This window comes from Adiantum capillus-veneris, chromosome 11 (genome assembly GCF_014529385.1).
Source record: "Adiantum capillus-veneris isolate H3 chromosome 11, ASM1452938v2, whole genome shotgun sequence".
In the NCBI taxonomy this organism is placed as follows: Eukaryota; Viridiplantae; Streptophyta; class Polypodiopsida; order Polypodiales; family Pteridaceae; genus Adiantum; species Adiantum capillus-veneris.
This window is the reverse complement of record NC_140941.1, coordinates 55,792,723-55,816,713: the sequence shown is the minus strand read 5'-3', so window position 1 is coordinate 55,816,713 and position 23,991 is coordinate 55,792,723. Positions and strand designations below refer to the sequence as shown.

Genomic DNA, 23,991 nt, shown 5'->3' with positions numbered 1-23,991 from the left:
GAGCCTTCCGTTCCTTTAGTGAGAGAGTGTAACAAACTTGGACACCCCAAGTCAAGATTCTACCGCGACACAGCAGAGATTCACTTCAAAAAGGTACACACTTCATAATTAATTCGACACGGCCCGACAGAGTTCCGTGCCAAGAGGTGTTGGCTCCAAAGACTGGCACCCCTTTCAGTATTTCTTTTTGTATTAATCTGTGTTCAAAGTACAAGAGAGTGGGTAGGTGCTCATTCTCAGACTTTGTGTCTAGATGCTTTGAGAAGGGAGGGCCTAACCACTTATTTATTGGTTACAAGGGATGCCCAAAAGCAGAGCCTCAAAAGCTGTCAACTTTAAAAGCTTGTAAAAATAACGCAACTGGCTCAAAAAACTGCCAAATTCAGCCATCGTAATTTCCGGACGTCCGTACGCTTTGCCATGTCAACAAGTCAGCGCAAAAAGCGGGATTTCCGTACGAGAGGCCACCTCAGCACTTTCAGCGTGAATTGCGAGATTTTCGTACAGTTGCCACGTGTCACTGCTGCGTATCTGGGTGTGTGTCCGGGTCTGCCACCCCACTCTGTGAACGTGTCCAGGGCCATGCCGCGTCACCCATTTGTGACATACCCCCCTCTTGAAAGCATTGTAATTGCCCTCGATTACGCTTGCAAAACAGATGGAGGCCATAAATTGTCTTAGTAGACACTGACTGTTAGTACCGACGCACTAGGAACAACACATCTAGCACATATACCAATCGATAGTCACATCACACGACATCACAAGACATCACTTGACATCACAGGACATCACATGACAAATCACATTCAAAATTCATTTTAATCTCAGACCGTGATTAATCGGCAAGTATTTAGCAATTGCATCTAGATCCAGTCGCGACCTCACAGATGCCCGATTAACTAATCCTTATTGCAATCATGTCTATAGAGATTTATCAGACCGAAATGTTGCAGTCATCTCGTCTATCAATTCCTGCACTTAAACAAGTCAAGTACAAATCAATATCATTTTCATTATCGGGAATTCCAATTCATAAAGTCATTACAGCAGAATACTGTCAGCCTAGCAGTATCTGTGAAACCCAATCGGGACATCAATGACTCTATATCAAAAATCGGGGAAATCTGTTGACAAAGGAGCGGAGTGACTCCCCTCTTGTGCAAGCCCGCTGCACCAAATTTCGTCCATGCTAAAACCGGGGTTCTATCGGGGTAGACTATGCTAAACCGAATGCTTCAAGGTAAAGTTTCACAATATGAGGAGTATCTGCTAGGTCCTCCTCCTCCATCCACTTTGCATCCAATGCGGGATGTTCTTGAATTTAACCAAGAACTGCCTCATCACTATACCTTTAATCTTTCTATCTTTATGTGCCAATATCTGTTCTCGAACGAGTATCTCCTCGCTTTCCTCCACTTCCGGTTGTTTATCTGGGTCCCCATCATCGGGCACATTGCCTTTAAAAGGCTTCAAGAGACTCACATGAAAAGCATTGTGAATTCTCCAAGTATCGGGTAGCTTCAGTCTAAAGGAGACATCATTTATCTTTTCTTTTATCTGGAAAGGTCCATAGTATCTCATGCTAAGCTTTGGAAAAAGCCGCTCCTTTCCCTTTTCCTTTCTCAGGCATGCCTTCTCAAAACATAAGAGCACCCAATCGTCCTCCTTTAATTTCAAATCGTGACGGTGTCGACTGCTGCCCTTTTGTGTCTTTCCTGAGATTTCTCTAAAGCCTCCCGGACCTTGGCAAAAGCAGTGTCCGTGTACTGGTCGGCTTCAAAAATCTTATCTTTCATGCTAAGGAAGGGTGGAACCTTCGTAGCAGCTTCAATTATCTCAAATGGCACCTTCCCCGTTGAAGAGTGGATCGTGTTATTGTAGGCAAATTCCACCAAGGTCAAAAACTTTTCCCATGTAGTCTTGTGATTCAAAGAAGAAGACTTCAACAAATTCAGTACGACGAAATTTGCAATCTCAAATTGCTCATCTGTCTATGGGTGGAAAGATGATGAGAACTGCAACCGTGTGCCAATGTTCTCCCAAATAGCCTTCCAAAACAAACTCGTGAATCGAGGATCTCTGTCAGATACTATTGTCTTAGGCATGCCACGTAATCTGAATATCTGGGCAATGAACAGTCTCGCTAAATGATTTGGCTTGACTATTTTCTTCACTGGAATGAAATGAGCTTGCTTGCTAAATCTGTCAATAATAGTCCAGGTACCATCGTGACTACTCTGTGTTCTCGGGAGATCAAAAATGAAATCCATTTCAATACTTTCCCAGGGGCGGGTGGGAATGGGTAAAGGCTGTAACAATCCATGTGCTTTATGCCCGTCAAACTTGACCTTCTGGCATACCAAGCAGCTGCGTACAAAATCGTCCACGTCCTTCTTGAGTCTTGACCAAAAGAAGTATCGCTCCACACCTTTCAAGGTGGTATCAATGCCGCAGTGACCCGTAAATGGTGGACAATGGCATTCGGTTAGAACCTTTTCCCTCAACGGCTGTGGAACGCACAACATCGTTTTCTTCATCAAGTAGCCATCTTGAATGGAATATCCCGCTACTACCTCCCCATTCTGTATTTGACTGAATACATCTGAAAAATCTGTATCTATGGCGTACTGATCGACCATGTCCTCGAAGCTTCTATGGTGTATCGCGGAAATAGCCAGAACCAACGGCTTCCGGGACAAAGCATCTGCCACCAAGTTCTTCTGTCCCTGTACATGGACAATTTGGAAATGAAACTGTGACAAGATGTTTGCCCACCACATCTGCTTTTCCGAAAGCTGCTTCTGTGACAAGAAGTAGCGTAAACTCTGATGGTCAGTGAAGAACGTGAAATTGGCTCCAAGTAGGTAATGTCGCCACTGAGTAAGAGCATGGATAACCGCCAAAAGATCTTTCTCATATATATGTGCTGTCAATTCTGGCCTTGAAAACAATCGGGTCTCATAGGGAATGACATGGCCTTCTTGCATTATGACCGCACCCAGACTACGACCACAAGCATCACAATATACTTCAAATGAGTTCTGCAAATACGGCAAAGTCAAAACTGATCCTGTAGTCAATTTCTCTTTCAAAGTATGAAAGGCAGTCACCTCTGTGGGTCCCCACGAGAAAGGGACTCCTTTCTGTGTCAAGAGATGCAAAGGGAAAGCAACCTCTCCTAAATTTCTAATGAACCGCTGGTAGTAAGAACATAAGCCCAAAAAGCTTCTAACTTCATGGACGTTCTTCAAATCGGGCCAATCACGTATAGTCTTAATCTTGGCCGGGTCCATCTGCACTCTTGTTGTTGAGGCGATGTGTCCCAAAAAGTGTATCTCGGATAAGAAAAATTCACTCTTGTTTGCATTGATCACCAACATGTGATCTCGCAATGCCTGAAAGACCTGTATCAGATGATGTCTATTTCTGCCTCATCCTTGGAGAAGACAATAATGTCATCAAAGAAAGTGTCAACAAAAGATCTGTACTCTCTGAAAATCTTGTCCATCATTTGGTTAAAAGTTGTTGGAGCATTGGTAAGGCCAAAAGGCATCACCAAAAATTCATTTAAATCGAAGCTTGTCCGAAAAGCTGTCTTGTAGACATCTCCCGACGCGATTCGGATCTGATGATATCGGCTTTTCAAATCGATCCTGCTGAAACAAGAGGATCCTTGTAGTCTATAAAGAATATCATCGATCTTCGAAATCGGAAATTTGTTCTTGATGGTGATTTTGTTGAGAGCTCTATAATCAATGCACATTCTCCAAGATCCGTCTTTCTTCAAAACCAACAACACTAGAGAGCAGTAGGGTGAAATACTCGGCTGGAGAAGACGAGGTCTTTCACCTGGTTCATAATCTCTTCATTTGGGGCTTGGCTCACACAGTAAGGTAGCCGGTTCGGTGGTGTGCTTGCAGGTATCAGATCAATAGTATGATCCTCAGGACGAGCTGGTGGCAACTCGCCTGGCAGGTGCTCTGAAAGTGCCCACACTGCTGCTGCGTACATCAGGGTTGGGGTGACTAATGTATCAAATAGCCACTCCTTCGTGTGGGGCTTTTAAAGTGTGCCTGATGACATCTCTGCTCTTAACATGGCCAAAGCTGCATATCCACGGGTGAGTCTGTCAGTGGCGGCTTGAGCCATGGAGAAGGGGCACGATTTGCTAGTGAAGGTGACTCCCAGATAGACATAGGAGGTGGCCACCCCGACTGTACCTCTTGTTGCTGTAAATGTGGCTGCTCGTTGAACTGACCTGGAGGTGTGTAAGATCATGACCTTGGCTAGCTACATCCTAGCTAGCTTCTTAGAGTCGTGGACTCGGCACACCATTGTGCCAATCCACAAATTTGGGACACCTTGGATCTAGGAAATTACAGGACTATCATGATTAGCCATACAATGGCCAAACTGTATGTGGAGAAACTGAGGGCCTACGGGCTCTTGGCCAGGTAGGATTCAGGAGGACCTTCTCTGCCATCAACCACATCTTCGTTGTGTGCTGCCTCATTGATGGGAAAAAGGTGCGGAAGAAGAAGCTTTTTTGTTTCTTTGTGGACTTCCGCAAAGCATTTGACACAGTTCCACCGGAGAGGCTCTTTCGGTGACTTCAAAGTCTGAGGATACCATCGGAGATGATATGGGCCATCTATGCTCTCTATGCGAGAGAGACTGGGAGAGTTTGTTGTCAAGGCGGCTTGTAAGAGTCCATTGCAAGCACCATTGGTGTTAGGCAAGGATGCCCCCTCTCCCCAACCCTCTTTGCATTCTACATCGACGAGATCTCCTACTAAATCTTACAAGCGAGAGGAGTAGGACCTAGCAGGTACTCCAATCCACATTATGTTATATGTTGATGACATTGTTTTGATTTCAGAGTCACCAGAGGATCTACACAGACATTTGAGCGCCTTGGATGAGTTTTGTACACACAGAGGACTCTTGATGCATTTGCATGGTTGTACTACCTTGAGCATATAGACATGCACACATCCCTACTAGAGCTCCATCCCCTCGCCCATAGATCCCATCATACACCAAGGTTTTCTCTTTATTTTGTATTAGTTTAAACTGTGGTCTTTTCCGATAGATGGAAGACATACACACATGTAGACTTGATTTGTCTCATAGGCAGACTTCGGCCTCACATAGACGTTAAAGAATCTCTCTCTCTCTCTCTCTCTCTCTCTCTCTCTCTCTCTCTCTCTCTCAAAGTGGCATGGGTGTAAACCTAGGTAAAACAAAGGTTATGGTGTTTAACACCACACCGCAATGGGTCAGGAGATCAGTACCTACTTTCAAATATGGTCAGGAGATTGTGGAGTATACAGATGCATACACTTACCTGGGGGCAGTCTTCACGGGGCCGAGATTTTCTTTGAGAAGAGCAGCAGAGACTAGACTAACTAGAGCCGGTGCGGCTCTGGGAGGAATGGAGAGGATGTGTTCACAAGTTCAGTTCCAGGAACCTAGGACAAAGTTATGGCTCTTTGATACTTTGGTAGCCTCTACTATGTTATATGGGGTGCAGGTTTGGGGACCTTCTATAGGCCAGGATGGGTGGAGGCGTATGGAGAAGCCCCTGGTATCTATGATCTCTTGGCTGATTAGAGCCAAGGTTTCTGTACCGCATGATATCATTCGAGCGGAATTAGCTGCCCCCCCTATGGAGATTGAGGCGCTCACAAGATCAGTCTCCTTTGTACACAGTCTATGGGATACTACCAGAGAGTCCTCCAGACAATTAGCTTTTAATGGGGACACATCATGCTGGTATGCTCAGATGACATCATGGTTTCAGACACATGTTTTCACCATGGATAGGTTGCCTCCTTTTCAATACTCTCTTCAGGCTCCCTTGTGGTCTCTGACACGGGTAGAGATTAATAAACTCATCCGTCAGGATTTGATCCAGCTGGACACGAGAAGGACATGGATAGAGCCGTTACAAGAGTTGGGCACAAAGATGGCTTTCTATAGAGAGCATCTTCTCCACCTCACGGGGGATGGGTTTGTGATTCGACCTAGCTATATGGACACGCATCTTTCGCATGGTTTGCGTTGTGCCATTGGCCAGATACGCACGTCCTCACATCAGCTCGAGATTGAGATTGGCAGATTCAGAGGGACACCGGCAGATAACAGAATATGCAGCTTATGCCATCTAGAGCCAGAGACAGAAGTACATTACATATGTCATTGCAGAGTATACTATGAGATACGAGGTCGTTTTCACTGTCTATTCAGAGAAGGTTTTGGGCCTCTATCTAGGGTCATGAGTTACGAGGATCAAAGATGTCTTGGGCTTTATCTACTTGAGTTACACAAGCATAGAGGAACCTTACTGAAGAGAGGTGAAGAGAGACATCCCTAGAGACAGATCACAGATTTCTTTACACTAGATAGTGTACACCCAGAAGAACAGACAGAGGAGCAACCAGCGACGGTGGAGAGGTCTACCCGCACTACTGGCATTCTCATAGACCGAGCATTGGAGCTAGGGAGATCTAGACGACCCCGAGGGAGGAGAGGAGCTACACAATTTCGAAGGAGGCTACGGCAAAGGATTAAAGCCATACTCTTTCGTCGTCCAGAGTGCAGATGAAGATGGATCTCTACTCCCCTCCCATATTGTCTTCACATTGTACTGCTTAGTTTAGGATCCCGCAGTATTTATATTTTGTTATCCTAGTTTAATTTATTTTGTTAATCTGACTTTGTATCAGATACACCGCATTGTAACTTTCTGGTCTCATAGGTCACTTTGGCCTTTTGAAGACGTTAATATAACATTTCATTTCATTTCATTTCTCAGATGTGTCGTGTCTCTTTCCACCTCAGTGATCTCTCTTCTCCACTGCCTTGGTTACAGAAGCATGCAAGTTTTTTTTGGGAACTATTCAGATTTAGCTGTCGCTTGGAAACAAAAGGTGCCTAAATTATGGGTCCGTGAAGCTTGTGCTAAGGGGGAGATTGTTTCAATGGAGATTCAGCTTTCGCTTGGAAACAAAAAGTGCCTAAATTAGGGGCCAGTGAAGCTTCTGTTAAGTGGGAGATTGTTTTAATGGAGATGTTAAATGTTGTTCCCTCTAGAGAACTTCGTTCTAAAAGGTTGGATAGCTTCTGCCTCTTGTTCATGATGTAGAGCATTCCGTATATTTTTTGGCTTTGCTCAAGCTGGAAGGATTTGAGTCATCGGGTGTCTGCTTCTCTTCGCTCCCATTTTCCCTCATTTGGCTTTGAGAAGAAGCTGTAGATTTTGGTTTGCTCCCTTCGTGCCCGAGGCCTTATACCACTTTCTTATTTGGGTTCAATTCTGGTTTCTTTGGACATTATGGATCACACTCAGGAATGTTGTCACTTTTGAGCATTTTTGCTTTGATGCTTATACTTTCTTGGAGACTGTCTTGTCACTAAAAGATAGGTTAGTCCCCAATTGGACCCTCTTCAGCAATTTTTTGAGTCCCTTAAAAGATAAACGTTTCTTCAAGCTCATCATTAATAAATTTCTTTTGCACAAAAATATGTGCGCGCGTGGGCACGGGTGCATGCATGGTTTTGGAAGCACCCATTTGAGACTCATGTATAGCCGTTTTTTGCTTTCCAGGCTTTCTTACTGCTCTGCAAGTGTTATCAAGTGCATTTAAAGGCTGGTAAGTTGTATCATCATACGCTGAAAACTACAGCATCATAGGTATGATTAAGAAGTATTGCCTCTTCTATCATTATGTGCTTAAGAAGTATTGCCTCTGCTATCATTATGTGCTATTTTGCATGTTATGAATGTGTCCTTGTGTTGGCAGCTTAGCTCCATTGTTTAATCTGACGTATTTGTGGGACGTAGCTCTATCATTGCAACAACAGGTATGGGCTCATATGGTTCTCATGAACAGAAAATCGCAGCTGAATTGGGATAGACTAAAAGGTGTGTGAATGTGAGCTGGGAGGTGCAGTGTTCTAACCCTAGCCCAATCCTGTGGCACCTAAAAACATATTCAGGAAAAAAAAGTGCCGCCTTGTCCTCAGCTTTTGTATTATTGAATGGTCAATTATCTAAGGTGCCGGATTTTCTGTTTCAAATAGCAGAGAGAAGTGTTCATGTAGACAATTGAGTTGCTGGTAGGATCACCTAGGAAGACAACCAAAAGAGAGCTTTGCTCCTGAAACCTCAGATGGAAGCTTCTCCAGATGTCAACTCCGTAAGATAGAGATAGAATGCATTTAGGAAAAAAATGACACTAAACAATGACAACCATATTGCACTCATGTGATGAAACCAGGTAGGTATTGTACATTGCCAGGTTCTTTGGTAATTCATTCCTTGTAAAGTGCAGTGTTGACCATGCTTTGACCAATTGCAACCGATGAAAACCTGTTGTCTGGAGGCTTTGACGGATGCAAATCTTTACTATTACTTGCTGGAAATTCTCTTGAGGATCATATTATTTCACTTTACGTTAGGACTCCAGCTTTTTTGTAATCAAGTCAGGGAAAATATTGATGGTTACTGTTTGAAAATTTTGTGAAAAAATAGATGCAAACAAAGGAGCAAGAACTTGCTGCCTATGGAGCCTCTTTGTTGAGTTCACATTTATTGTTATTCCTACTCTAAGCATACTTACTGTAAGCAGCAATTTACAATGCTTAAATCCACTTCCATTTTAAACTTCACCTGATTGACCTGTTTCATTTTATTATAATTGGCAGGTTCTTAATGGGAAAGTTTATCCACTAACAGCAGTTCTTGTTTGTGGTCTAGTATTAGCTTTTTTTATGAAAAGGTAAGCAATCACTCCTCTCAACATGCGCTTTGGTGAAAAAAATCTCATTTTTCTTCATGTAGAGTATCCACTCTTATTATTTGATTAGTCTTTTGTTAAGTAATCAAATCAACAGCTCTTTTAAATTTGCATTCTTTGTGATTTTAAGGCCGGTAAATTATCTTGCTACAAAGAATTGGTTATTGCTCTTATGGCTGTGCTTACATCAAAAGTTTCAGTGTTTTGTTTGTATTAGGACTTTTTCTTAAAAGCGTAATGAAAGAGTCTTGTGTGCTAGCAATTGAACATATCTGGTGCCCCAGTAAGGTCAGATTGCGTAAGGATGGACTCATAGTGCCCACGTCCGGTTACGTAACGCCTTTTTATAGATTTCTTGATATGTGATCCTCACTTGGTGGTAGCCACTCTTCAAATCAATAGTAGAGAATATGTTTGGCCCATCAACCCACTATAAGATATAATTGATGCGAGGCACATGGAACTTACCCTCAACCATCGTCTTGTTGAGAGCCCTATAAACAAAAAGGATAGGAATAGCGAAGGCATTTACTGAGGGACATAAAAGCCTATTTCACAACTCATTTAGATTTTTCTTTAGGTCATCTTTATTTACTATGATGAAAATAATACGGAAACTTGGTTGTAGGCTACGATCCTCTACAAGGTCAATGACATGATCCTCTGGCTTTCTCTTAAGCGTGGATGTGAGAGATGAGATGAAGAGGGATAATGAAGGCTGATGTAGACAGATTCTTAGTGATAGTGAGAGTAAACCCTTTCTAGCTCACGCTTGAATTAAATAGAGCAAACCATTTAAAGCCCAAAATAAAATCACGTGTAACCAATTTAGATTGGCTAAGATGCTTTGCAGAGCCTAGTTAATTTGTAGCAAGATTCCAGTTCTGTTGTTTCAATTCGTCTGTGATACAACTCTGTATAGTGTTTCACGTCCTGTCTAGTGTTGCCAGCCAGTTTTACATCCTGGCCCAAAGGGTATGGACCAACTGCAATCATAGGTTTCTGATGGTCCAAGTAGGCTTTGGAAGGCACCAACCAAAGCAATGAGCTCTCCACATGAACCACATCGTGAGGCTGCTAATGGGTTCTTCTGCTCCAGAATTGTGCTGCAAAGCCCGGCGATAGGGGCAATAGATGAGACGCCCGTCTCGGATCCAAATTGCAAAACTTTCAACCTTCGCCATGTAACCTAATCTAAGGCCAGACAAGCCAACCACACTGTTGCATTTCAATTTGAGGGTCATGTCGAAAACTATAGCAGGTAGATATTTGAAGGCAAATCTGCTGTGCTCTATGGCATTTACCCAGGCAGTCGCTTTATGTCTCCACTAGATGACTCACCCAACACATACGAGGAAGTTGCAGCTTAAACCTTGCACTCATGTGAGACACCCACCAATAGAAAGGGGTGGCTCTTGAGGGGTGTGGCTGCCTCTTGGAACATGAAATAACTTACGACCATGGAACTTCACACACAGATAGAAGGGTTTGTAAGATCGACCCCAAATGAAGCTCATTAGTAATTTCTTTGCAATTAAATTAAATACTTCTGAAACATTACTTGCAAACAGAAAGAGGTGACCTGATGTAACTGTTAATTTGCACTCAATGTTTCCTTTGCTGATTGCTGCATTTATTTTTTTTGGGGCTTGTCCTGATTGATCTAAGGTGCAACCAAATCTTCTTGATGAGTCAATTTGACTTTTAAAGACACTTAATTTGGCAAAGTATCTTGGCAGGAGACAAGTAGAAGCTGCTCAGATTTCAAACAAGGACGAAAAACTGCTGAGATTGCAGTTCCTATCGTCGTACAGATTTGTAGTAGTATGTTTCAAAGCTGTTTCTTGTACACAAGCTATAAACATTTAAATAAAAGTTGTAAGCTTTTCTTGTAGGGGGGCTGTTACTTTTACAATGAACAAAGTATTTTATGAATTTTCACTGTTTACCATTGTCTTTTTGATGTGATTGCCAGATGTTGGTTACATGTTTAACAATCCTTGCTGTGGACTTCAAAATTTTTCCCAGGAGGTATGCCAAAACAGAGACATATGGAACAGGTTTGGTATGTGCTTTGCAAGTTTATGGTTTTGTTTTCATGGTTTGGCTTATACTTTAGGCATCTGGTTAATCCTTGAACAACATTTACAGTACACACCATGTCAACCCTAGGTAGTAGACTACTTTGTGTACATAGGGAACACTTTCACAGCCACCCTAGGCCACTTCTCCATGGAAAGTGGAGTCAGAGACAGATTTACTAGAGGATATGCAACATTGGTGATGCTAGAGCCGGGGGTGGCTATTCGACACCTTAGTCACTCGTGCTCTGATGTATGTAGCAGGCATTTAGGACTCATGGCCTCTTGGTGGGCACAGACCGAGAGACCGCATATAATGATGTTGTCATATGCCAGCCGCAACAATCCTCAGTCTTGCATGATCGTCAAGTTAGAGATGGCTACACTGCCCATGCTAGTAGAGGCCCTTTTCTAGACAGAATGCTTTATCCAGCGGATGAGAGAGCTACCTCAGGATAAAATTGCAGAGCGCTTTTGAGGCATGCAAACAGCTAGCAGAGGCAGGAGAGAGTAGGTCCTTATAACCGGCGTGTACACAGTAGAGGCGGCACTAATTTAATTACCTGTTAATTTTCACAGAGAGGATTGAGAAGAAGAGAGAACACAGATGCGTCCAACAACTAGAATGTCACTACGGACGCAAAGACGGACACTTTGTGGGCCCCAAAGACTGGCACCCCTTTCGGTGTTTCTTTATTCAATTGAAAACATATGATCCGAACACTTAGACCACACGCCCACCAAGCTGTCCAAATCTGTCAAGGGCTGGAATTGCAGGTTTTTGACCCAATTTTTGCCGCATAACGGCGCCAAAACCGCTACAGGTCAAAAGTACAAGTCTATGACGGATCCCCTTGCATTTTAGAAGCTTTCCGGTGAGCTGTAGGTGAATTTCAGCATGCTGTAATTTTCTGTTTTGGTCACTGACTGGTGCCCAAACTGCTGAAGGCTACCCTTTGTTATCGCGGAGCAAATACGTCTATGAGTGTCTCAGGAGCTCCCGCACGCAATGGGTACTTCCCCTTGGATTTGGACGAGTTTTCACTCGAGAAAACTCTCCTGTTTTGCAATCTGTAGCGATGGAACTATGTGTACCTGGGGGGATTAGTAATTAGCTAAACTGGCTCCTATTCAAAAGGCTCTTGCCTCGGCAAACACGCATAAAATCCACTAATTGTACACAGTCATCTGGGGAGCCCAACTAGTGGGGCATTACTATATGTGTAAGGAGGAGAGAGATGCACGAGAGCAGAATCATTGCGCAACATAAGACGAGGGAAAAGACAAGCTTTCCATTAAATCTGTGAGCGTGAAAATCCACTCACAAATGAGCAAAATCAGCCTTCTCTCTCTTTTAAGTGCCCACAAGCTAGCCCTCAGCTTCCTAGAGTGTGAGTTGGCTGGCAGGTGACTCTCCTTCAACCATGTGTCCACTATGCCTCTTATGGTTCAGTTTCCTAACCCCTCCCAACTTATAAAGTTGTCAGTGACTTGCCGAGTGGCCCAAATTCAATTTAAGGGCACATATCCTACCATACTCATCAAAATTTAGTGCTAACTGGGCCGACCAGTCTCTGACCGACCGACCTAGATTCTCAATGCCCCAAAAGTGGCCCTCAGCTCCCTAGAGTGTGAGTTGGCTTGCAGGTGACTCTCCTTCAACCATGTGTCCACTATGCCTCTTATGGTTCAATTTCCTAACCCCTCCCAACTTACAAAGTTGTCAGTGACTTGCTGAGTGGCCCAAATTCTATTTAAGCGCACACAACCTGTTTGGTTGCATCCATTTCACATTGGCCATGCAATGTTCACTTGCACCTTTCCAAGGGTTCCGGTGAAAACAAGCAAAAATAAAATAATTAAAACTGTATAATACATATGTACAGAAGGCAACAGGAAAAATACACCTCCTAGTGACATACCCCACCCTTGAAATACTGCATGTGATCTCGCTTGCATGCCAATAATACATGCTGATATCTCCTGATATCACATATACTCTATGATGGGAATCAAAGATATACATGCTTTCCGAAATGTAGCGTTGGACAATTAAACAATTCCTCCAACCTGGCTACCACACATATATCAAACATACAAGTCTTTTGGTGTGCTCTCAAGTACAAACTTCTACACTCAAATTTTGTATGGAAAGAGTAGATAACAATTGCTTAACTACTCCTTTGAGCATCATGTGTCACAAGGCGGGCACCACGTGCCAATAGAAAAGAACATACTGAAACAGACTTTTAGCACTTCAATAACAACTGAAAGAGAGAGAAGACACGCAACACGGAGTGGCGGAATTCCACCCAAGAGAGGATTGGCCCCAAACCTTTGCGCCCCTTTCGGTATTTCTTTATATTGCATCAACATAGTACAAGCCGGTACTCCAGACTCTGCACCTTCTCCAGGAAGCATGCCAGAGAATGAGCCCTAACCTCATATTTAAAGGCCCTTGGCCTAAAAAGCAATTACAGTGAAAAGCCTTCAAACTTAAAAGCATCTGGTCCAAAAGCAAAGCCAAAAAGCTGCCAGTGTAAATCATGGAATCTGTACAGCCTACCACGTCATCAGCCAGCACAATTTTCGGAAATCTCCCTGCTGCCCTTAGGGTTAGGGTTAGGGTTTCTACAGTTGTAGGGTTAGGGTTTCCAAAATTAGGGTTTACAGGTTTTAGGGTTAGGGTTTCATAAGTTAGGATTTCTGGCAGAAGTTAGGGTTAGGGTTTCTGCTCTCGGACAACTACGTTATCACTTTGTGACACTTCTTCTGTTACTTGTTCTTCTTAGGGTTTAGGCCCCTCGGCCGACATTTGCAAGTTGGCTCCTTCTTCAGGGCTTTGAAAGGTCAGCAGTTTGTTACTGTCACGTGACACATCCAACCCTATGTGTCCATGGACAAGCTACAGCATGATCAGGGTTCAGTCAGTCCAGTCAGTCTAGATTAGAGGTTATCTGGCACTTTTGTGAGTCTATTCGTAGACCGTGCATGCCCAGTCACTTAGCATAGATGCATATCCTCTGGTTGCACACAGCATGATCATCAGAATTCCCATCAGAATCCATTAGAATCAGTTAGGGGAATTTTCCGATGAATTTGGCCTATTTTCCCTATTTTTGGTATTTTCACTTATTAATTTAAGTGACTTCCCAACAAAAGTAGGTAGGCCGAATTGGGTAAGTTAATATATAAGCAAACCTAAGTTAGCACTCAATGGCAGAAGAGGCAGCAGGAGCTTCCCGCTCAACAGGCACCTTCTCAGCAGGAACCCCCATCAGCATCCTTGGCATTTTTGGTCTCCATCCTCGCCACAGATACCCTAGCGTTTTCAGTTTGCCATCGCCAGCCCCCACCATTGCTTGGCGTTTTCAGCATTATCGGATCACAGCAAATACAGAACAGCCCTAGCGTTTTACTAACGCTACAGAAGAGACCTAGCGTTTTCTACTTTCAGCCCAATCTGCAGGGCAAGACCTCAGCGTTTTACTAACGCTACCACAGCCATCAGCGTTTTTGGTTTTCAGCCCTTACCGCAGCAGATGTTCAGCATTTTCAGCATTCCACAATAGCAACAGATTCAGCCCTAGTTGGTTGCCTCCATTTCCAGCCATAAAAACGCAGCCAAAACAGTCATTTTCAGCCACCGAAACAGTCCCGAAATTCAGCAGTTAGAAGACCACAGATTTCAGCCCTAAAGTCGTCGTCGTCATCACCGTCGTCGTCATCGGCATAGTCCCAGATTGCATCAGTCTATTGCATCGTCATTGTACCACTGTGCAATCATAAGTAGACCACTCTCGTCGACGAGAGTGGGGCCTTCGGAGGAGGGTTTTACAACGTCTCTGGTGTCGTATCTCTCTTCTCTCTCTATCTCTCAGTCTCATACACTTGCACGCACATTGTCCATTCACTTTGTTCGTGATCATACCACTTTCCATTAAGAATGGAAGGCTCTCCCTTCCATAAGAGCTAAAAGGAACCTTGAGCACAGTTCGGAGCACTTATCTTGAGCAAAGTGCAAACAATCATTCCGCTGCACCTAACATTGGTATCATAGCTTTGGCAGTGTTCTGTATCACTCAAGGAAAGAACCACAAGAATCACAATATTTTTTTTTTTTGCTTGTTGAGGTCGCACGAACCCAAGTTCGCTTGGGCGTGTCGATTCCTAATCGTGTTTTGTTGAAGAGTGACAGGAAACCCAAGAAAGAAGGGCTTGTCCAGCCTCCCCTTGTGTCTCTTTTCACTCATTGAGAGCGGACCGTGCACTTAGTGGCCGGCCAATCGACGTGAGGTGGGAAAAAGCAACCTTGGTGTGAGCGCAAGGCCGCCAAGGGGTGCGCCCGCGGAAAAGAGTAGAACTCGGGTGAAGAGAAGATCCTTCTCAAACGTGATTTGCAAGCGAAAGAAATCCTCAAGAACCTCAAGAACCAAGACCCGCAAGAACCCAAGTTCCTCGTGAACTTAAGACCTCAAGATCCCCAAGAACCCAAGTTCCTCGTAAACTTAAGAACCCAAAACCACAAGAACCCACAAGAATCCACGACTTCAGAATGGTCATCACTCGAAGCGGAATGGATACTTCGCTTGGAGGTGATGGGCATGAGAGAGGCGAAGAAGAATTTTCCCCACCAGGAGGTTTTTCCGACCCTTGTCCATCTATGACACCGATTGCGCTAACTCCACTGGAGGAGTTGGAGCTGTTGTTTATGGAACAGAATTTACAACGCGAAGCAAGAAATGCCGCAAGAATAGCAGCCATAGAGCGCAAATACCAAGAAAGAATGGCGGCCATAGCGCGTGAGAGCGAGCAAGCACGCTTGGAAGCCAAAGAATGACAAGCCAAATTGGATCGTGAATTCAAAGAAAGAAAAGCAGAAATGTTAGCAGACATGCAGAAGATGAAGCAGAAAGACAAGCAGAGAACAAAGCAAGACAAGCAAAATTTCATCGCGAGATCAAAGCAAGGAGGGAAGAGTTCTTGTGACTCTTTTCTCAAGCTCAGGCACAGATGCAAGAGATTCGGGAAAAGGAGACTCTCTCAGTCTCTTCTTCTCGAAAGCATGACACACAGGATTTGCATGATTGTGTGAATCATGATGATTTGATTGACAATGACTTGCATGATGATTTGAATGACAATGATAAGCATGATGATTTGGATGCCAATGATTTGGATGACAATGACAAGCATGATGATTTGCATGATCAAGATGTGATTTCTCACGAGCATGATGATTTGCATGATCAAGATGTGATTTCTCACAAGCATGATGATTTGCATAAAGATGATGTGATTGTTCACAAGAAGGATGATGTGTTAGTGGATGCTTTTTCTAGCGAAGCTAACCTCATTGTAGATTCGATCAATCACGAAGAACCGATCTTGGCTTTCGGGTCGAGGTCCAAAGAACCTCCACAGAACGATTCGATCATTTAGGAAGAACCGATCTTGGCTCTTGAGCCTCGGTCCAATGAACCCTCACAAGAAGTATTATGTGTTCGCATGATTGATACGCACGCATTGTTCGAGTGTTTCATTCGTGATCGTTTCCTGTATTTTAGTCAGCGTCTTTATGTCATCCCTTTTCCTAGGCATGACATATTGTATGTTGAACACGTTTCACTCATGGATGAGCACGAATGTATGCGGAATTTTCATGAAAAGCTGAAAAGTATGCATTCAAGGAAGTCACATTTCATGTCCCTTCCTTGGCATGACATAGTTGTAGGATGAGCACATGATAGTATGAGCACCAAGCATGGGCATTTCCGTTGTGAATTGCCACAGTTGCTTGCTCTAGATCAAAAGAGAAAGATTCGATCTCATTGTTTGCATGTGTTTGATGAACGGATTGTCACTCCGTCTCTAAGTTCATCTACATTGCATACACAGTCTTTAGCGAAGACAAGATTTTTTCCCTTCACTTTACATGGAATGGGTATGTTCATGGTTTTGTGTTTGGAAATGGTTTCATGAATTTTCAGCCATGGAGATTCTTGAAGAAGAAAGAAGCATGAATCTAGACGAAGTTGAAGCATTGAAGGAGCCACAGAAGACTTTGTGTCACTTTCGGCGCGGCCCAAAGAAGCAAGCGTTGCAAACCTTTATGAAGTTCAAGTACCGCATGACCCACACATCAGAGTGGGCCGGCGATGAGTCCCTTCCAGGATTCCGGATGCTATTGGCGATCTCCCTCGACGCCATAAAGTTCGGTACCAGTATTTCACTTTGAAAAGGAGGGGATGTCACGTGACACATCCAACCCTATGTGTCCGTGGACAAGCTACATCACGATCAGGGTTCAGTCAGTCCAGTCAGTCTAGATTAGAGGTGATCTGGCACTTTTGTGAGTCTATTCGTAGACCGTGCATGCCCAATCACTTAGCATAGATGCATATCCTCTGGTTGCACACAACATGATCATCAGAATTCCCATCAGAATTCATTAGAATCAGTTAGGGGAATTTTCTAGGAGAATCAGTTAGGGGAATTTTCCGGGCCGGGAGTCACAACGACAATTATTTTACAAGCATACAATCAAACGCTCCCCAGGCATCAGCCTGCGTCGTTCCGAGGTTTTCAAACATACAACGGAACGCTCCCCAGGCATCGGCTTGCGTCGGTCCGAGGTTCAAACAATACCAAAACAGTATTTCTCACTTCTCCACCCGGGAGTAAAATCACCAATCATTGAAACCAGTATCAAACCAGAGTCAAACAATTCAAATCGGCACCAAAATAGGTTCAAATTCCAAAGAGGATCATCAAACAAGATCAAACAGAAGTCAAACTTAAAAAGCAATCTCGACATCAGTCGAGCTCAAAAAGTCGACTGACTTTCCATCTTGAAACCTACACCAAAAATTAGGATTAGGTTGCTTCCATGAGGTCGTAGCCGAGCACAGCATGGTCCATCAGCTCTTGGACAAACAATGTTGCTTCGGCGGCGATGGTAGTCCCAAGATAGCAATCGCACTAAACCTCCAAGGTCATTTGCTCGTGAAGAGACATCTACTGAGAGATGTCGAGAAATTTCAAGCTATAATCTGCTAGGGTTTCCATGGCAAGCATTTCAGGATATCCCACTCTGCCAGAAGTTGCACTCTGAAGGAAGATGTCAGAAACCATATAACTTCGGACAACTTTTTTTCTTGAAAGTTTGCCAAGTACTTGGAGTGTGCGGCTTGGTAGCTGTAGACATCAACATCTGCATGGCACTGCTTCTGAGAAAAACAGTGACTTGAAACAAATCTGGATCCTTCTCTTGCAAGTGATCTTAATTGGCTTATGCCCTGTAAGACCGGTGAAGACGGGAGCGTGCCCGATGCGCGATGAAGTAAGGGTGGGAGTGGCAAATTCGTCCGGGTTGCACTGCAAAGATACCTCAAATAAAATTCCAATAGCTCTGTCTGCTCTTTTGTAGGACCGGTATGCTTTCAGAAAAGCACACGCCTGATGCTCTGATACCACTGTCACAAGGCGGGCACCACGTGCCAATAGAAAAGAACAGACTGAAACAAACTTTTAGCACTTCAATAACAACTGAAAGAGAGAGAAGACACGCGACACGGAGTGACGGAATTCCACCCCAGAGAGTATTGGTCCCAAACCTTGGCGCCCCTTTTGGTATTTCTTTATATTGCATCAACACAGTACAAGCCGGTACTCCAGACTCTGCACCTTCTTCAGGAAGCATGCCAGAGAATGAGTCCTAACCTCATATTTAAAGGCTCTTGGCCTAAAAAGCAATTATAGTGAAAAGCCTTCAAACTTAAAAGCATCTGGTCCAAAAGCAAAGCCAAAAAGCTGCCAAATCACGGAAATCCGTACAGCCTGCCACGTCATCAGCCAACGGAATTTTCGGAAATCTCCCTGCTGCCCTTAGGGTTAGGGTTAGGGTTTTTGTAGTTTTAGGGTTAGGCTTTCCAGAATTAGGGTTTGCAAGTTTTAGGGTTAGGTTTTCGAGAATTAGGGTTTCAGCAGTTAGTTTTTTTGGCAGAAATTAGGGTTAGGGTTTCTGCTATCGGGCAAGCACGTCTTCACTTTGTGACACGTCTTCTGTTACTTGTTCTTCTTAGGGTTTAGGCCCCTCGGACGACATTTGCAAGTTGGCTCCCTTCTTCAGGGCTTTGACACGTCAGCAGTTTGTTACATCATGAACCATGCTCTCACATTGCTTCATAGAGCTACATCAAGGTACCGTGGGTTCCATTTGAAAGGATCAAGATATAGTCGCAATAATTGAGGTGAATCAACCAGTTCAGATTCTCCATCCATTTGATATCCAATGATGGATAGTTCTTGAACTTCACCGAGTAGCATCTTGCAACCTTTCCTCACCTTTCTTTCCTTATGTCGCAATATCCATTCAGGAACAAGAATCTCATCCAATTCTTCCACTTCAGCCTGTTTCTAAGCATATTCTCTGGCACATCACGAATAAAGTGCCTTAGAAGGCTGACATGAAAAGCATTATGTATTTTCCAGCCTTTTGGTAGCTTTAACCTGTAAGCTACATCACTAATCTTATGCAAAATCTTAAAAGGACCATAATATAGCATAGTGAGCTTTGGAAACAAGCGTTCCTTGCCTTTCCTTTTTCTTAACCTGGCCTTTTCTAAGCGCAAAAGTACCCAATCCTCAAGTGAAAATACAAGATCACGACGGTGACAATCAAAAACTTGCTTTTGCTTAGCCTAAGTCTTCTCAAGGGCTATCTTTATCTTCGTGTATGTTTCATCTATATCTTGCACATACTTGTTTGCCTCAATATCTTGTCCGTAGTTTGCAAAATGGTGGGGCTTTCTTTCCTCCTACTATCTCAAATGGCGCCTTGCCTGTTGACGTATGCACAATGTTATTGTAAGCATATTCAACCAATGGTAGATGGTGTTCTCAAGTTGCCTTGTGCTATAACACATAGCATTTGAGCAGATCTAGGATGGTAGAATTTGCCTCTTCTGACTGTCCGGATAAAACGAAGATGAGGACTTTAGCATTGTGCCCATGTCCTCAAACAATGCTTTCCAAAAAACACTCGTCATACGTGGATCCTTGTCACTGCCAATTGACTGAGGCATCCCATGATACTTAAGATATTGCTCATAAATATCTTAATCATATGTTTTGGCTTTATCTTTTTCCTGACAAGAATGAAATGAGCCTGCTTACTGAACTTGCAAAGATAGCCCATCCTTACTTAATTGCGTTCTTGGAAGATCAAAGATAAAGTCCATTCTTTTAGTTTCCCATCGCCTATCAGGAATCAGCAATGGTTGCAACGATCTTGGTTGCTTTTGCTTGTCATTGTCAAATTTGATTTTCTAGCATACTAGGCATGGTCTTACAAATATATCAACATCTTGGCTTAAAACTAACCACTAAAAGAATGCCTCAACATATCTGTCCACAATACCCAGCATATGGTGGAGCATGACTTTCCATCAAAACCTTTGGTCGCAATTGTTTAGTAACGCATAACTTTCCATGCATCATGAGAAAGTCACTCTTACGTGTATAGCGTTCATGATGTTGTCCATCAACAAGTTGATCATAGATTCTTGCAAAATCTGAATCTTTAGCATATTGTGTCTTAATTTCGTCTAGTTCACAGTGGTACGGAATTGACACTACTAAAATATGGGGCTTGGCCACCACGTTCTTTTTCCCTTCCACATGCACAATTTGAAAATGGAACACCGATAAGATGTTTGCTCATCGCATATGTTTCTTTGACAACTTCGTTTGTGTGAGAAAGTATCACAAGGTTTGATGATCTGTTTGGACAGCCCCCAGTAGATAGTGTTTCTAACTCATGAGAGCGTGAATTACTGCCAACAATTCTTTCTCATAAACTTAAGTTCTTTTCGGCCTTCAAGAGAATTCGGCTCTCATATGCCACCATTCGACCATTTTGCATTAGAACTGCACCAAGACTGTGCCCACATACATCACGTTGAATAGGTTTCGAAAGATTTGGCAAAATGATTACCAGATCTGAAGTTAACTTTTCTTTCTAAGTGTTGAAAAGCTACAATTTCTTTGGGTTCCACTTGAAAGTAACTCCCTTCCCTTGTAGTGCATGGAGTGGGAAAGAAGCAATCTTAGCAAAGTTTCGGATAAACCTCTAGTAATAGGAACACAATCCTAGAAAGCTTCGTATGTCATGTACGGACTTCAAATCTAGCCATGACTTGATTGCTTCCATTTAGCAGGATCCATACGTACCCCATTCTTTGAAACGATGTGCCCAAGGAAGTGAATGTCTTCTAGAAACAATGCACTCTTCTTCGCACTAATGAGTAGCATGTTCCCGCATAGCTCATTGAAAAGAGCGGGTAAATGATCCCTATGCTCCTCTTCAGACTTTGAAAAGACAATCATGTCATCAAAGAATGCGCCCACAAAGTTTCTACGTGGTCTACTTTCCATCATTCTATTGAATGTGGAAGGAGCATTTGTGAGATTGAATGGCATGACAGGAAACTCATAAAGACCAAGTTTTTGTGGAAGCAGTCTTATGGAAATCTTCTGGCCTAATGCGTATCTAATGGTATCCACACTTTAAATCTATTTTGCTAAACAAAGCTGATCAAGAATGTCATCTATCCTTGGTAATGGGAACCTGTTCTTGATGGTATTCTAATTCAAAGCGTGGTAGTCAATGCACATGCACCATGAAGCATCCTTCTTCTGCGCTAGGTTGCTGTTTTTGGGGCAAAGTGAAAGATTAGGAAGCTCTTTTGAAGGAGCCAAGGCCAACTTCTTGAATTGGCGGCTCGATTTGGAATTACGCCCGATAGGCTGAGGCCACAGGCGGAGGTAGTTCGAGTGGCACTCGGACGGGATGTTGCCATTACACCGAGCATTGGCAAACTTTGTTTGCAATGACAGGGGTGTTTAGGGCACGAGGAGTTTTACATATTTGCCTTCGAAGATTGTGACGTTCTACTCGAAATCCCTTGGTACCACAACAAGGCCGTTGGTGACTACCGGGCCGAGAAAGCGACTTTGAGAAATGAAGGGCTCAGAGATTGTACTTGATGAATTGCAGTTTCTTTACTCATTTTTTTTGGGAGAGAACTGAACGATGGATAAAGGTCGATTATGTTTTGGACCCGAACAAAAGAACGCCAAGATTTTCTCCACACTAATGCCGATTGCTTTTCAGAGGACCTGTTAGGCGAGTTACCACCCGCTCGTCCTGAGGATTATACTGATGCCAGGAAGCACACCACCGAACCGGTCACCTTACCGTGTGAGCTGAGCCCAGAACGAAGAGATTATAAACCAATTGAAAGACCTCTTGGAAAAGGGTCTTGTCCAGCCTAGTACTTCACCGTTTTGCTCTCCAGTGTTGTTGGTTTTGAAGAAAGACAGATCTTGGAAAATGTGCATCGATTATAGAGCTCTCAACTAAATCACCACCAAGAACAGATTTTCGATTCCTAGGATCAATGATATACTCGACAATTACAGGGATACTCGTGTTTTAGTAGGATTGATTTGAAGAGTGGATATAATCAGATCCGAATCGCGCCGGAAGACGTCTACAAGACATCCTTTCGGATGACTTCTGGGTTATTTAAGTTTTTGGTGATGCCTTTTGGCTTAACCAATGCTCTTGCAACATTTAACCGGATGATGGACAGGATTTTTCGGGTGTACAGGCTATTTGTTGGCACTTTCTTTGACGATATCATTGTTTTCTCCAAGGATGAGGCAGAACACTGAGATCATCTGCTTCAAGTTTTTCAGGCATTTTGAGATCACAAGCTAGTGATTAATGCAAAGAAAAGTGAATTTTTCCTACGAGAGATACACTTTTTAGGACACATTGTGTCAGTAGCAGCAAGAGTGCAGATGGATCCAGCCAAGATAGAGACTATCCGTGATTGGCCCGATTTGAAGAATGTCCATGAAGTTAGAAGCTTCTTGGGATTGTGTTCGTACTATAGGTGGTTTGTTCGAAAGTTTGCAGAGGTTGCTTCCCCTTTGCATATCTTGACACAGAAAGGAGTCCCTTTCTCGTGGGGACCCACAGAGGTGACTGCCTTTCAGATTTTGAAAGAGAAATTGACTACAGGACTAGTTTTGACTTTGCCGGACTTGCAGAAGTCGTTTGTAGTATATTGTGATACTTGTGGTCGTAGTCTGGATGCGGTCTTAATGCAAGAAGGCCAATGTCATTGCCTAGGAGAGCCGATTGTTCTCAAGGCCAAAATTGACAGCATAGATTTGTAAGAAAGAGCTTTTGGTGGCTATCTATGCTCTTATTCAGTGGCGACATTACCTACTCGGAGCCGATTTTACGGTTTTCACAGATGATGTGAGTTTATGCTACTTCCTGTCATGGAAGCAGCTATCGGAAAAAGCAGATGCGGTGGGCAAACATCTTGTCACGATTTACTTTCGGATTGTCCATGTGCAGGGACATAAGAAATTGGTGGCAGATACTTTGTCCCGAAAGCTGTTGGTTTTGGCTATTTCCGCAATACATCATAGGAACTTCGAGGATATGGTCGGTCAGTACGCCACAAAATAGATTTTGCAGATGTATACAGTTGAATACAGAAAGGGGAGATAGTAGCGGATTATTCCATTTGGGGTGGCTACTTGATGAAGAAAACCATGTTGTGCGTTACACAGCCGTTGAAGTGAAAAGGTTCTAACCAAATGCCACTGTCCGCCTTTTACGGGTCGCCGATGCATTGCTACCACCTTGAAAGAGGTAGAGAGATACTTTTTTTGGCCGAGACTCAAGAAGGATGTGGACAAGTTTGTGCGCAGTTGCTTGATATGCCCGAAGGTCAAGTTTGACAGGCATAAAGCACAGGGATTGTTACCGCCTTTTACCCATACCCACCAGCCCTGGGAAAGTATTGCAATGGATTTCATCTCCCAAGAACACAGACGATTGTTTATTTCTCAGGTCTTCATATTACATGGCATGCCTGAGATGATTGTCTCTGACAGGACCCCAGGTTCACGAGTTTGTTCTGGACGACTATTTGGGAGAACATAGGCACGCGGTTGCAGTTCTCGTTCCACCCGCAGACTGACGGGCAATCAGAGATTGCTAATTCAGTGGTACTGGCTTT

The 23,991-nt window shown here is 43.5% G+C and overlaps 1 protein-coding gene across 7 annotated transcripts in view; it reads left to right on the top strand.

Moving 5' to 3' along the window:
* The window catches only part of LOC147447261 (uncharacterized protein At4g17910-like), a 124,784-nt gene that overhangs the window by 44,580 nt on the left and 56,213 nt on the right, over positions 1 to 23,991 (top strand). For 6 of the 7 annotated variants that reach the window (XR_015189606.1, XR_015189605.1, XM_086523116.1 and 3 more), the window contains 5 exons: positions 7,613 to 7,658; positions 8,540 to 8,628; positions 8,713 to 8,786; positions 10,544 to 10,628; positions 10,780 to 10,869. Coding sequence is in view for 5 of the 7 variants with exons in the window: in XM_086523116.1 (XP_086379242.1) it covers positions 7,613 to 7,658; positions 8,540 to 8,628; positions 8,713 to 8,786; positions 10,544 to 10,628; positions 10,780 to 10,869 (384 nt within the window). In the remaining 2 variants the exon portion in view is untranslated. The remainder of the gene's footprint in view (positions 1 to 7,612; positions 7,659 to 8,539; positions 8,629 to 8,712; positions 8,787 to 10,543; positions 10,629 to 10,779; positions 10,870 to 23,991) is intronic. The other variant, XM_086523115.1, reaches the window with a different exon arrangement.